Source organism: Panthera leo, chromosome C1 (genome assembly GCF_018350215.1).
Source record: "Panthera leo isolate Ple1 chromosome C1, P.leo_Ple1_pat1.1, whole genome shotgun sequence".
Taxonomy (NCBI): Eukaryota; Metazoa; Chordata; class Mammalia; order Carnivora; family Felidae; genus Panthera; species Panthera leo.
In genome coordinates, this window is record NC_056686.1 from 55,010,830 (window position 1) to 55,025,927 (window position 15,098).

General features: G+C 34.8%; 1 protein-coding gene across 9 annotated transcripts in view; it reads left to right on the forward strand.

Moving 5' to 3' along the window:
- MIER1 (MIER1 transcriptional regulator) overlaps positions 1-12,495 on the forward strand; it is a 59,075-nt gene extending 46,580 nt beyond the window's left edge. For all 9 annotated transcript variants that reach the window (XM_042952057.1, XM_042952058.1, XM_042952060.1 and 6 more), the window contains 4 exons: positions 696-790; positions 3,959-4,086; positions 8,357-8,496; positions 10,818-12,495. In XM_042952057.1, coding sequence (XP_042807991.1) covers positions 696-790; positions 3,959-4,086; positions 8,357-8,496; positions 10,818-11,146 — 692 coding nt within the window. In that variant the 3' untranslated portion in view covers positions 11,147-12,495. The remainder of the gene's footprint in view (positions 1-695; positions 791-3,958; positions 4,087-8,356; positions 8,497-10,817) is intronic.
- The last annotated feature ends 2,603 nt before the right edge of the window (positions 12,496-15,098 follow it).

Here is a 15,098-nt window from a genome sequence, read left to right on the forward strand (position 1 = left end):
CCATAATTAAAATCAGTCCAGGTTTTGGGTTTGTTTTTTTTTTATTCTAACCGGCTCCCACTCTGCTTCACTAAGAACACTATATATTATCACATAACAAATGGAAGATATTCATTCATTCAACAAAAATTGGAAGGCAAGTTCTGAGGACATCATGAAGTCCCTGCTCTCATGGCGCTTAGAGCCTAGGTGGGAAGCTGAAAAACAGTTATGAGTTCTTCCAAGAATTAGAAGGTTCAATTCAAATTTATTGCAGTAGGACTTGACCTAATTTGGGGAATGGTGAGGCTTGTTAGGGAAAGCTTCTAGAACAAAGTGGTATTTTTGCTGGGATGTAAGCGAATTAGGTGAGAAGGATGAGGCAGGAAATTAAGTATAGACAAAGGGAAACAGCACCAACAAAGTCTAAAGTTAGAAAGACATAGTGAATTTAAGGAATTGAAAGGTAGCTAGTATAGTTAGATCATAAAGGAGAAAGTGGCCCAAGTTGAAATTGGAGAATTAGGGACCAAATCATCCAAAATTTTATTAAATACAGAGTTTTTGTCACTTTATCTTCTGCAGTCATCGGTAATAGAGCTCAGGAGTAAAATACTTCCTTATTACTACTAGAAATTTACATTTTTATTTGTAACTGTTCATGTGCATTATTTGGGGGAATATTGCTTTAACAGTTTTCCTACTCTTTTTGTCAGAGGAATTATCTGTTTGGACAGAAGAAGAGTGTAGAAATTTTGAACAAGGGCTAAAGGCCTATGGAAAAGATTTTCATTTGATTCAGGCTAATAAAGTAAGTAATGATATATGTTCTCTCTTTTATAAAAAGCTAGTTAACCCAGGTCATCTTATATCAGTTATTTTCTAATGTTAAACATTCTTTGATGAATGTTTTACTCTGTTAGTTTTTGGGAATTATAAACATGCCTAGACTTTCTGGCATACATTTACTAAGTGACTGTTGTCAGTGCATGATGTTAGATGACTTTAAGAATTGGACTGATTTACAAATATGTTAATCAACTTTTGTGTAGGATGTGTATATATAATGTAATTGTTTAAAACTATTTTCCATAAACTTGGGACAGATTGTTTTAAAGGAGGGTCTTTAAATTTTTAAACTTTAAAACATTTGTAACATGACATTATTTACAATTAAAATATTTTTTACATTTGTTTAAGTCCCAAGTGTCTAAAATCAGATACTTAATATTTAATTTGGTTTTAATTAAGATTTAATTTTCTAGAAGAGTATCTCAATAAATCAGCTTTATTTATACATTATAATTTTATAATTGGACAATTGTATGTAATATGATCCATTTATCATTCCATATTGATAATATCAATAATACAGTGTCCGTGTATACCCAAAAGAACTGCATAATTACTTGTATTGTTTCTGTGGGAAATTAGCATGCACAAAATTAAAATCTCAATAGTTTAAGTGGAGGAAATTAAGGAATTTCTAGGTTTATGTAAATACCACATTTTTTAGCAAATAGAAATGACAAGGACCTTTGCATTACATGTTTCCTTAAAGATAGCATCTAAGTTTTGTGTGATGGCTTGTCTAGGATGGTGTTGAAAGTATCTGGGCTTACATGGGCTTAATTTAAGTCTGAGTTCTAAATAGTCTGTCCCCACATTCTTCTTACACCTCTTAATGTGATTGGGTAGTATCTACTTAATTTGTTTCACTACATATTTAATAGTATATTTTATGTTCTGTAAATAGTTGCTTATAAATCCTGTGAGTTTATTTTTCTTAATTTTGTTGTGCATTAACTAGTTTACTCTTGATTAACTTGTTGCATTTTGGTATTTGGCCTCAGACATAAAACTAGTAAGAGATACTTTGAGTTGTAGCATTGGTGTCAAAAATGTATCATATTCCTTAATGTTCTGTCCAGATGAACTGATTACCTCCAGCACAGGGCATATTCTATGAAAGCCATGTATTATGCTAATGAGTAGATATGTATGTTTATGATTGTAAAAAAAAAATAGATTGTTTCGTGGTTGAAAGGGACATTTTGGATATGAGTTTTCCAGCATTCCTGCCTAGATTCAGATCAAACCATGCTGGATTACCTATGGGAGGGGACCCCTGGAATGGTAAACTGGAATAATAACTAGCAGCAGCAACCCTCCAGAAATCCTTTTTTTTTTTTTTTTTTTTAATTTTTTTTAACATTTATTTATTTTTGAGACAGAGACAGAGCATGAATGGGGGAGGGGCAGAGAGAGAGAGGGAGACACAGAATCGGAAGCAGGCTCCAGGCTCTGAGCCATCAGCCCAGAGCCTGACACGGGGCTCGAACTCACAGATCGTGAGATCGTGACCTGAGCTGAAGTCGGCCACTTAACCGACTGAGCCACCCAGGCGCCCCCAGAAATCCCTTTTTTAAGAAATAAGAACCTATTAGGTGACTGGAAACTACTAGTCAAAAAAGCCTTTAATGTAATATGGAAAATAAGACCTTTATTTCTTTGTAAGTATTTGGGATGGTGATATTTCTGTGTTCCAGAGGTCAGCTGACCTATCTATACCTAATATACTCTAGTGAACAAAAAAAGAGGACAGTAATTCTTTAAGGAGAAGAATGGTCCAGTGAAAACATTAAGACTTTGTTTTTATTCCTGAAATTGAAGTTTGGATCTTAAACATAAGTTCTGTGTAGGCTTACTTTATTGAAGATTTTTCATAATATTGTTAACTTTGCATGCCCCAAAATACCTTTTCAATTTTTGCTCTCAGTAAAGTACAGTCGACTTGGCTGGTGTCTGTATAGAATTAAGATTCTAAAGGAGGCAAAAAAAAAAAAAAAAAAAAGCTTGAGAAGATGATAAAAACAAAAACCAAAACCTTGATAGCTTTCAGTCTTAGAGCAGGATGGGCCAAACTTGTAAAGTGCAAGCATAGGGGAAGAAAGAAAAATATGTCCGGTAGTGAAATGAGGATGTCATCAAATTGACTTTAGATGCAGTCAGTCCCACAGGATACTTACTTCAAGATTAGACATTTATGGGTTCAAGCTATATGGTCTTGCATTCCAGCACTTATGCAGATACGTTTTTTCTTTATTTTGAACTCTCAGTACTTTATTACATACATTAACCCTACCAGCTTTGCAAGCTAAGTATTGAAAAGGGGGATGTTGTCCACATCATTTGCCAGTCTCATTGGTGTTGAACATTTATGTAAGGAGAGCCATTCAGTCGCATAGGTAGATATAGCACCAGTTACTGGAGTAACTTACTAAACAAAGAATTAGCATTGGCATTATTATACCTTTCAACTCATTATGGAATATTCTCAGCCTTTCTAGAAAGTAAAATAACTGAGTCTGGATCACCAGTAAGACCTCTAAGAGAATCTTTTAAATGGGAATTTAAAAGTAGACTCCCTAGGTATTCTGTGAGTAAAAGTATACTGTTCATAACATTAATTTTAATTAAATGCCACTTTCAGATATTTTCAATAGAGGAGTATTTATTTGTATAGTAAATTAAGATGCATTTATTTATTTATTTATTTAAATGTTTATTTTTGAGCAAGAGAGAATGAGGTGCAAAGTGCAAAGCAAGGGAGGAGCAAAGAGGGAGACACAGAACCCAAAGCAGGCCTCAGGCTCTGAGCTATTAGCACAGAGCCTGAAGCGGGGTTTGAACTCACCAAAGTCGGACACTTAACCAACTGAGCCACCCAGGTGCCCCAGATTGAGATGGTTTTAAAAAGCATAATGCTAAATATCTGAAGATTTGTTGCCAGTGTATTATTTCTCTCCATGGGGATTCATAAAGAATAGTTTTAACAAAGCTGCTGCAGTGTTGTATTTTATACGTACAGTATTATATATTAAGGTACAGCTAAATTTTTCACACTTCAGATATTTTTCATGAAATAATTCCTTTAAGGAGGAGATGATTCTTAAAAACAAGTGTTTGTTTCTTATAGGTTCGAACAAGGTCAGTTGGTGAATGTGTAGCATTCTATTATATGTGGAAAAAATCTGAACGTTATGATTTCTTTGCTCAGCAAACGCGATTTGGAAAAAAGAAATATAATCTTCATCCTGGTGTAACGTGAGTTTACTTTTTTCTGTCGAGTCATTTTTGCTTTTGGATTTTTCTTGAGAAAATTGTGATTTTTAGAATCTTCCTTTTTCACTAGGATAGGAGTTTACATTAGTTTAAAGTTATCCATTTACAGATATATCTTCATAGGCCATTTAGACTTCAGTGTCTTATGAAACATTATAAACTACAATTCATAATATTTGAGACAATAAATACATCAAAGCAAAATTTAGAGTATGTTTTCAGGAGAGAAAACGGATCAGAATAGCTGTTAAAGCGTGTTTTAGTTCACTTCTGTTCCATTCAGTATAAGCACATAGTTTTTATCTAATACTGTGAGCACAGTGAGAACAGAAAAGAGACTCTTCAAAGAAAACTATGGAGCTGAATGCCTCATAGAAGCTCATTAAAGAATGGAAATTAGTATTTTTCCTTGTGTAATCTATTTTTGATCCCAGAAACCAAAATAAGGTTTGGGTATAGATGATATAAAAGGGAAAAGACAGAGAAAATAAATCAGGTCAAATTTCATTTTTTAAATGATTTCATTTTGAAATTTCATTTTCATTTTTGTTACAAAGTGTTCTAAAGAGGAAAGAACATGCGCATGATGACTTCCCTTTTCCCCGATTTCCTGAAACCTTTGCTCTGACAGAAATAGTATATAATAGTCATCCAACTTTAGCTTACTCCCAGTGATACAGGGAATATGGGTTGTTATTGAATGTAGTCTTTATGCAAAATGCGTCCGTCATATGTCTGTATCAGTCGCTGTGCACCAAAATCTGAGCCTTATTTAGTCTAGCTTTGGAAAAAACTGTCCTGCTGCCTCTAGGAATTTACTTTAGGTACATAGAGTATTGAATGAACCCTTCATCTCACGTGAGTTGTTCTAAAATGCTGATGAATTGGTCAGGTGGATTTAACTTCACCATTCTATCCTTCATTATTTCCTGCTGTTCACAAAATACAAATAATACTCAGTTGTGATTTTATTTGGTCAGTGTGCACCAGTAAAGTTCTTAGGGCTGGCCAAATAACTGCCTTTGAAAGATGTGCTTATATGCATATTTGATTGTGCTTTATTTAAACTCTAGGCTGGACTGCTTCTGGTCATGTTCATTTACAGGTGTCTCTGCTGGTCACTTCCCTGGAGGATCACACACTCTAAAAATCCAAAGCAAAATTATCTAAAAGGGAATAATGGGTACGGTTGCCCCTGGACATCCTGGGACATTGGACTCTGCCTCATCCCTCATTATTCAAAGCTCACGATGCCTAGAGTGGAATTCCATAAAGAGTATTCCAAATTTAATTGCTTAATGTTATAAATTTATAGTTAATTTTTTTCTTGATGATTTATTGGTAGTATTGAGGTATAATGACATAGAACGAGATATAGCTATGTAGGCTTCAGAGTGTATCTTAAAGTAGTCACAATTTTCAAGCTATTCTGTAGGGAAAAGCCATAGTAACATCTTTCATTTTTTTCACCCATTTCAGAAATATTGTTCACACACGAACTACAGGCAATCTGTCGTCATCAGCAGTAAGAACATAAGAATTGCCTTGCTGGGTCAGACCCATGGTTCATCCCGTTTTCTCTTTCAGAAAGCATCACCAAGGGAAGTGTTGTGGGCTGGCTTAGTTGGTCGTGTGTGCTGTCAAGCTCAACAGGTTAGGTAGGGATGTGCCGCCAAACATTGTAGTTTCTTATTAACAATCTGGCCATAGCTTCTGGAAACTTTTTGAAGATACTTCTGTCTACAACCTTGATTCCTCTTAGGGTTAAGTATCTGTAGGTGGAATAGCCACAGTTAAAAGTAGTCCCATACCACATCTTTTCTCATGCTTGAAGATTTTACAGTGCCCCCTGGTGTAATGGTATGAAGTGAACAAACGTGGTTTTCCCTGTAGGCGAAAATACTATGGTTTTGTAGGCTTTAGTTATGTCCCTTCTGTGTGTTCCATAGTTTTTGGTTTTGTTTTTTCTTTAACTGAACAAACTAATTTTTTACTCCTACTTACCCCTTTTAGCTATGTTACATCTTCTATGAGAAGCTGTGACCAGACCGTACCTTATTTCCCAAAGGGCAGAAATTGTGGTTTTCTGTAAACATGGAGATTCTTTTCTAGTTTGCTTCCAGGACCTTCTTCTGTTAGTAGTTGCACTTTGAGTGCACAAAACATTATTAGAAATGTGAGTTTTTTCATCTTTTTAGTCAAAATCCATAGAGCACGTTATCCTGAAAGTCATTTGTTCATTTTTCTGTGACATTTTTACCTTCCAATTTGTTCACCAAAATGAAGTGCATTTGCCACTTTCATGCCTTATAAACCGCCTCTACTGCAGATTCTCTCTACTCACTACCTGGAAGATTTGGTAGCCATATGCAAATTAGAGATTTTATTGCAACAGGCTTGCAAATATTTTTTTTTAAGTAAAAACTTAACCCAGCATAACTCCGATTATCTGAATGCTACTCCAGCCTCCTGGATGGCCCACCTGACTTCTTCCTTAAGCACTATGGATGCCATTAATCTTTAAGAAATAATAGTAATTCTTCTACAATACCATTGTGGTATCCAGTCAACTCTGGCTTCCTTTGCTTGGCTTTTAACATCCTCCATTATCCATTTCCACCATACCAAATTTATTTCCAACAAGTCCTCATCATGTATCATCTGTTCTTATTTAGTCATAGCTTCTGTAATCCCTTTGGCATTCATACTCATTTCTGTTTCTGTGTACTTCCAGTTCGTTACATAATTGTTCTGGAATTATGATGAATGGCATTAAGCTGAAGGGGACTTAAAGACCATCAAATTTATTTCCCTCCATTTATAGAGGAGGAAAATAAGGCCTAGAATGTTAAGTTGATTAGCTTATGGTTACATACATTTCTTTGATATGTGTTTTGTACCTCAGACTGTTGGAAACTTCACATCCTTATATTTATTATATCCCCATAACCTAGGGGACAGTCTGATCATGTAGTTTGATGTTATAACTACAGTTTATAGTCTTTGGTGGACTGTTAACACAGACTTTCAGTAAAATCCTAAGCCTTTTCCACTGTTGCCTTCTCACCCACATGCTTACTTGCTCAGAAATTCTAAAGATTTGTCTTAATATTCCTAGTATAATTATTGTGAGGAATTTTTTAAATAATGACTTTTAAGTTTTTTTTGAGCTTCTACTCTGTGCTATGCACAACTTAGGCCAGGTGGTACAGTGATGACAAAAAGACTAAAATTCCTGCCTTTAGGGAATTAGTTAAGTGCAGGTATCAGCACACTCTCTGTAAAGAGCTACAGAGTAAGTATTTTAGGCTTTGCAGGCCTTAAATTCTCTGGCAACTACCCAGCTCTGCTCTTGTACAAAAGCAATCTTAGATACTATGTAAATGAGTGGGTGTGGCTGTGTTCCATCAAATATTATTCACAAAACCTGTGGCCTGCCACAGTTTGCAGACCTTTATTCTGGTGACTTAATAGCACTTCATAGTTTACAAAACACTTTCCTACACATACCTTTTGCAACAGCCCTGTGTGGTAGACACATACATGATTTTATATAGGTAAAGACACTAAACTTTCAGAGATGTGAGTTTAGCTCAGATCTTGTAACCCCAACCCAAAGTCACTTAGTACAGACAGCTCTTCTCCCATCCCATATAGTTCAGGAACGACCTAGGGAAGAAGTGAGCACACCTCTAATGATATATTGGTAGACAAAGGCAGCACATAAGCCGAGGAATTTAGGGAGCTTTTTGTAGCTCAGATTTAGCAGGAAGATAATATACGAAATATCCAGGAAAGTTCAGGGAAATGATTCATTGGTAGGCCCTAATTTGGCTTTGAGGTATTGCTGTAGCCATCACAGAGTCTTGAGGAGCTTTAAAATTGCAATCTGTGTTTGTTCAGAAATTATTTTGTACTCCTTCTGATTGGCATCATCCCTGTCTCTTCACTTACAGATCCTCTGATTTTAGTTGGGCCACTCTGAGCACTTGCCTGTAGGTTTAAAACTTTCTATAGGTCTCTAAAATTTGCTAGTTTAAAAGCCTTTATGCATTTTCCCAACAAACATAACCAGAGGAGCTTTCCATTTAAATGTTCAGATCCTGGTGGGATAGAGGAGGCAATGGAATGAATGTAAGTGAAAATTAGGACATATTTGCTAATAAAGCCTTCTAAATTTAACCTCAGTTTTAGTTTTCAGCTTTTTTAAATATAAGAAGGTGATTGTTTCATTATTTCACTTTATTTTAAGGGATTACATGGATCGTCTTCTAGATGAAAGTGAAAGTGCTGCTTCTAGTCGAGCACCATCCCCTCCCCCAACTGCCTCAAACAGTAGTAACAGCCAGTCTGAGAAAGAAGACGGCACTATAAGCAATAGTAATCAGAATGGTAAGCAACCAAAGAAACTCTTCTGTTTGTTCCTAATGAAGGGCACTTGTCTTTAGTAGCATGGGCAATTCAGTTTTGGTTTGGATTAAACTTCCGAAGCAGAAGTTAAAAATAATAATTGTCAGTACCCATGGCACATACATAATATGAACATACATACATAAGCTTAATAAGAATATACTATCAATAGTAACCATTTCTTCTAAGAAATTTATTCTTGAGTAGCATGTATTTTCTTAGTCGGGATGCTTGGATAGAAACACTCTTGTTAACTCTTAGACCACAACTCCAGCGCCATTTCACATCAAAGTACATAGATATTTATGAAATACTTTGAGAGCCGTAACACTTTATCAGAAAAGTGCTTTAAGCATTTGGTGAAAAGTAGTAGATAATAAGGGCTTGAATAGTTTTTTCTTTGCTAGTGTAATATCCTTGAAGGATGAGAAAAGATAAAGCAGGTGTCAGGCTCTGCATTAATACTCTACAGAAACGTTCCTATATTTATCTCTGTGAGAAAGAAGTAAATGGCATTCCATTTTGTTTAAGGTTCAGGTAACGTTCTTGTTTAAAATGTATAATGGACCAAAGGTCACTGCGTTAGTAAGACCTAGTCAGAAAATTATTTTGACTTCTACTTTAATTAAAATGGTCTTCCTAAGTAAGACAAGCCTTCCACTCCTCTTGAGGAGGAAACGGGTGAATTAGAGACAAGCTCTGCACACCTGTATTCTGATGTAACAGTCTTAGGGGAGGGCCAGGGAGAGTTGACCTCACCGACAGAAACTAGAAGAGCAACACTGTGAAAGACTGTCCCTTATTCTGACCTTTGGTCTCACACTGGCACCGCTGGAGCAAATGTATTTTGTTCATTTAATGACCCCTCTCTGTTCCCTCACTGCTTCCCCCTAAGAACAAGTCATACAAACAGAAAAGAGGGCCCGGCAGCCATTTCCTGGTCTAAAAAGATTCAATGACATGTTGTCTAATGCTATCCTGAGGTAGAGTAAAAAGCTAAAACTCTGATCTTAGGACTGGGGGATAGAAGCTCAGGGATGCAAATAGTTGATACTACTTTGGTCTTTCCCTGTTTGCTCATAACACCAAATAAATTTTCCTTTTTTTTGTTTTTCCCTTTTTTAACCATTTGACGAAAACATGCAGTTTGACCTAAGAAGGTATATATAAATTAAGTTATTCAGTAGCCCAGAAGCCATTTACCTAGGTACCCACAATCAAGATTCCTAGGTTTTCAAGGAAAGGATGGATTTCGCCAGTTCAGTTTTCTTTCTTTTGTAAGGGGCTTAGTGTCTTGAAATCTCATTTTTTACCTACTCACAGTGGTCACTTAGCTCTTTGTGCTTTACTGTAACAGAATGGTTCCTTCTGCATCATGGTGCATAACATCCCCGTATGCATGTATGGGTTGAGTGCACTTTTGAGTTGGGGAAATAGAATATTTTCTTGGACCAAATATAATATTTGAAGCTCATCCTTTATACTGAATATTTTTCAGATAATTAAAAGTTAATTCTCTCCTGTGGCGCATTCTGTATTTTACATTAAATGTCTGTCTCCACAATGTCTACTCCATTTTGCAGTCAACTGTAACATGCCCTTTTCACTGTTACTTTTATCAGAATAATTATTCTTACCTACTATGGAGACATTTGTGTTTGCTTTCATCACTTTCAAATGTGTGTGTGGACAGTGCCAGCATTACTTATTTTAACATAGTGGCAGATTATTTAAATCTATGTAGATAAATATGTGATCTTTACCTTTAAAACACAGTACCCATGGGTTTATTTACATTAAGAATGAAAAAGTCTTGTCATTTTATATGGCAGAAAAAACTCGAGCTTCTAAGGAATGTAACATTTTTTTTACATAGTATTAGAAAGTTATAACCATTTTGCTAAGTCTAATAATTTGTGCATATCTTTGCTTTAATTTATCTTATTAGACTGCTGGACCCAGTGCTTATTTGTGGTCACATTATACCAACATGCTTCTAATATGTGCCAAATTCTATTACTTCTTTATGTTTATAACTTAATCTTCACAACAACCCTGTAAGGTAAATCTCTTACTACCCTCATTGTACATGTGATGAAACTGAGGTACACAGAACGTAAATAACTTTTGCCAAAGGTTACGCAGTTACTAAGTAAATAGAGCCAGCATTCAGACTGTATATATACATAGACTTGGTATCTCTCATCCTTGATGAAAAGCTATTCCATAATAGCTGTTTTTGAATAGTTTACAAATTTAGCTTTTTAATGCTAGCAGTTTCACTTATGTTTCTTCCAATGTAGGGGTGTCATCTAATGGACCAGGTGAAATGTTGAACAAAGAAGAAATAAAAGCTGAAGGGTTACATGTGAATGGACCAACAGGTGGAAATAAGAAACCACTTCATGCAGATGTGGATACTAATGGTTATGAAACAGATAACCTTACCACTGACCCAAAACTTGCCCATATGACTGCAAGAAATGAAAATGATTTTGATGAAAAAAGCGAGAGACCTGCCAAAAGGCGAAGGGTAAACAGCAATGGAAAAGAAAGTCCAGGTTCTTCTGAATTTTTCCAGGAAGCGGTGTCACATGGAAAATTTGAAGAACTTGAAAACACCGATGACTAAATTTTAGACTTATTTTACTTTCTTTGGAGTAAAATCTGGTGTGACTAAAATTTTCAGGGTTGATGGGTTACCTTAAAAAGTTGATTTCCTTGAAGCAGTTGGTTAAATTTGAAATGAGTCCTGATTTTAGTAAGATTTCATAATTCTGCCCTTTGTAGACTTTTTACTTTAAAAGTGTAAAGACCCTGTTAAGGCTATAACAAATAGTTTAGTAAATTTGAATGAACTATGGAAATATCTGTACCTTCTCATTTGATGTGTTAATCTTAAAAGCTCACTACCGGTACTTTTTGCTTAGTTTGATGGCAGAGAAGAAAAAACCAAGTTCTGATTTCTGTTGAACACCAGTTTTTCTGAGTTTCTTGAAATGTCTTCTTTTTTTAAGACATTTTCTCTCCATACAAATTGAGTGTCATTGTTAAGGAAACCCTTATGAATCCTGAAAGTTATGCTAGCATGATTTTTTATATATAGAAGTTTAAAAATAAACCAAGTCAGGTTTGTATATGTAAAATTGTTGACATCAATGATGTCTTTCCATATTCTTATCTGGGCTTAAGAAATACATTCTGTATTTTTCCAGATTCTTTGTAGCCTTTGAAAGATTTTTACAGTACATATGTCTTGACTGAGCTGTCCTTTCTTAATACAAAAGCTTGTATAATTTTCTTAACTTGTACAGTTGGTAAACTTTTATGAGAGGAATTGATATTCTGAGTCTGTCAGCTTTCATTTTATTTTGCTAAGGTTTTTCTAATGAATTTTTAAGTGTTTGTGTAGTAACTAAGTCATGTTTCTTATACAGGTGGTAAAAGCATTCATAAAGGATTGTGAAAATTTGTTTTTTCAAATTTCTACTTAAGGACAAATAGTTTGAGAATTCTGAAATTAAGCATGATACCTAGATCGCATAGTTTGTTTTGCGTTTGCTATAATTTTCAAAATTATTTTTGAAGCAAGACAAAAGTTTAATGTTAGCTTAAGTGCTTAAATGTATCATGCTGACCAGAATCCTGTTCGATTATTTTTATATGCATTATAAAATTTCCCATTTTTGCATTAACTAAACAGGGGAAAAGGTCAAGCAATATTTAGATATTGGCACACACAAGGAGTTGGCAGATAACAATATTGATTTTATGTGGAAAAAGTGATGAAGTTGAGTGTATTTCCAAAATGAAGATAAGATGAATAACCATTGCTCTGTGTGATTACAAATAGGATCATCTATTTGCATAGCCTTTCAAGAGTGCCATTTTATTTTTAGTGCAAAATTCTTGTTAAAAATGTAGTTTTATACAGCTGATAGACCAACCTATATCCAAACTTTTATAAAAGATTATTAACTATTCTTGTTTTTTTCACACAGGCATACCCCAAATGCTTCTACCAATTCATTTTCAGCCATCAGTTCAAGAGCCAATGCCTTTTTAAAATAAATCTTCTGTGGTCTTGTTTTTAATGGCTCAACTGTTTAATACAATTGAGTAAAGGTTTGCACTGAGAAATTATGGTTTAGGCCTTACCCCCATGAAGTATTACTGTTAACATATGTTCAGAACTGCTTCCTTCCACCAATGTGAACAATTCTTTTCCCCAAACAGTGTTAAAAAGCCACTTGACAACACTTGACTTCATATAATGTATGTTCACTGTTACTACATACATATCCAAGTAAATCAGAGTTTTGGGTGGAACTGTTGAGAAGCCTGAACTTTTTGTTTTTGTTTTACCCTACAACATTTAATTTATCCAGAATGGCAGCTTTAGCAGATGGTCACAATCCATTTTCTAAATCAGTTTTTATTACACAAATCCAAAGTATCCTAGCTCCTAGCTCTTTGTCAAAGATGGTCTATAGACGTGTTTCAAATGAATAGTGACGCTGTACTTTTTAAGTTGTTGCAATATTAGAGACGCTGTTTTCACCTTTTTTTAAAGATGCATTTTGTTTGCAGGTTTGTGAAGTTCTTGGAAACTAATTACAGGAACATTTTTATTAAATTCTCAGGCATGTTTGCAAATATGGCACATGTATACATGTTAGGAAATTTTACTTTTCTTAATCTTACCTTTTTAAAGTATACCTAATAAAAAGACATTCCACTACTATAATACATAATGCTCAGCCTTTCATGAAGAAATATGAATTGTATTTTGTGTTTATACAGGTATTTCACAGTACTTTGTTCTTCATAATGCAGCCACTATAACTTGATAAGTCATTGCACTACTTTAAAATTTTTAGTAATATCATGAATTTAATTTGCTTTAAGATTTAGTACATTTCATAACTCTTGAACTCTTAAACTGCATTGGGAAAAGAAGACTTTGTTAATAGTTAGTCTTCCCCCACCCCATACCCACCCTCAGCAAAGCACTATCATTTTCATTTGAAATGGTATTCTGTTTTATGATGTGTTTTCAAATGGAGTTCAGAATCTGCAACTCAGTTCAACATAAATCTGTTGAGCTTTAAAATGTATTTGAATATTTAAATAGGCATTTAAAATTATGAATTAGATGTTTTTAAATTTATGCATAGTAATTTTGCACTGTAAAATAATTCCCTTTTCCCATTCCCTGTCTGCCATTCTGAATATGCTTATTAAAATATTTTTTTAAACATACTTGTCTACATAATGCCGTGTGAATGATTTTCATTAGATTGATTCACTAGGTTTTAATTAGAGATTTTAAGTGTATATAATACATACTGTTTACAATGCAAAATATGTATAATCTCTGGCCGTCCTTCTCCTAGATCTCTCACATGAACTAGTGTTTGAGTGGCTTCTGGTCCCTCTGACCTCATCTTAGATGATGTATTTTTGTCTTTTTTTTCCTCCAAGGGGATCTTTTGGTTTGCAGACCTTTATTCACCCACCTTCCTCTAAACTATATAATTAGAAATTTACCCCATCTTTTGTAGTGCAGTTCGTATCACATAATATTTTTCAAAAAACTTCTGTCACAATATTTACTTTTTTCTAAATGGAAAATTAAGTGTGGGCATTTTTAATAAGTGAGGGTTGGTGAGTTTCCATAGGCAAGGTGTATGCTGATGACTCTAGAGGTGTGTAACTGGCTCTGTATCACTACTAAATGCCAAAACAGAAATAAAAAGTTTCCCACATGTAATCCATATTCATGAAAATTGCCAGTGTGGAAAGTCATATGGGGAAGAATAGGAATTTTCCAAATTTTAAACCTTTTGTTCTTTTTAAAAATCACCTTTTTTTCCTGTATTCTATGATTCCACTATTTAAAATTTTTAATCATAAAATCAACTCTTCAATAATCAAGTTTATCCTTTGCAAAGTCTTACAAGTCATGGGCTGATGGATTAGCCTCATTTTCTAATAATAGCAGTTTTTCATAACCTCATTTATTATGTACTCTTAGGTACCGAGCTGACATCTTTTGACATCTGTAAGTACATGAGTTTTTCTGACCATGATCATTTTTTTTTTTATTTTCACTTGTGTTTATACTAGCTCCTATGACTTATTTAGGATGTATGATATATTCAAAATGTCATTTCGCTTGCTCGAAGACCTCTGAACACCATCTTAAAGGCAACCTAGTCTGTGAAGGACATTGAAGAAACTGCCATGGAGCTGAACTCCCAATTCTCCTTTGTGCCAACTGATAGGAAAGGCTTCTTCACATTTAAATGTCAACAGTGACAAGTTTGCTTGTATCGTCTTCTCCGGCAAATATCTGGGCCTATACTTGTACCAGCTACAAGGCTTGGCTTGTGGCTTCAGATAACGTGTGGCATGTTTTCTTTTTCAAAGAGAAGGCATTCATTAGTAGTGGTAGAAGTGTATGCTGAGCACAGAGCATGCAAAAGGAAGAAACAGGCATGATCTCAGGGAAACAGTTCACCAGACTCTGTGCCAGAGCATTCTAGCTAAGATTGTCCTTGAGCTTAATGTTTCTGTTAGAA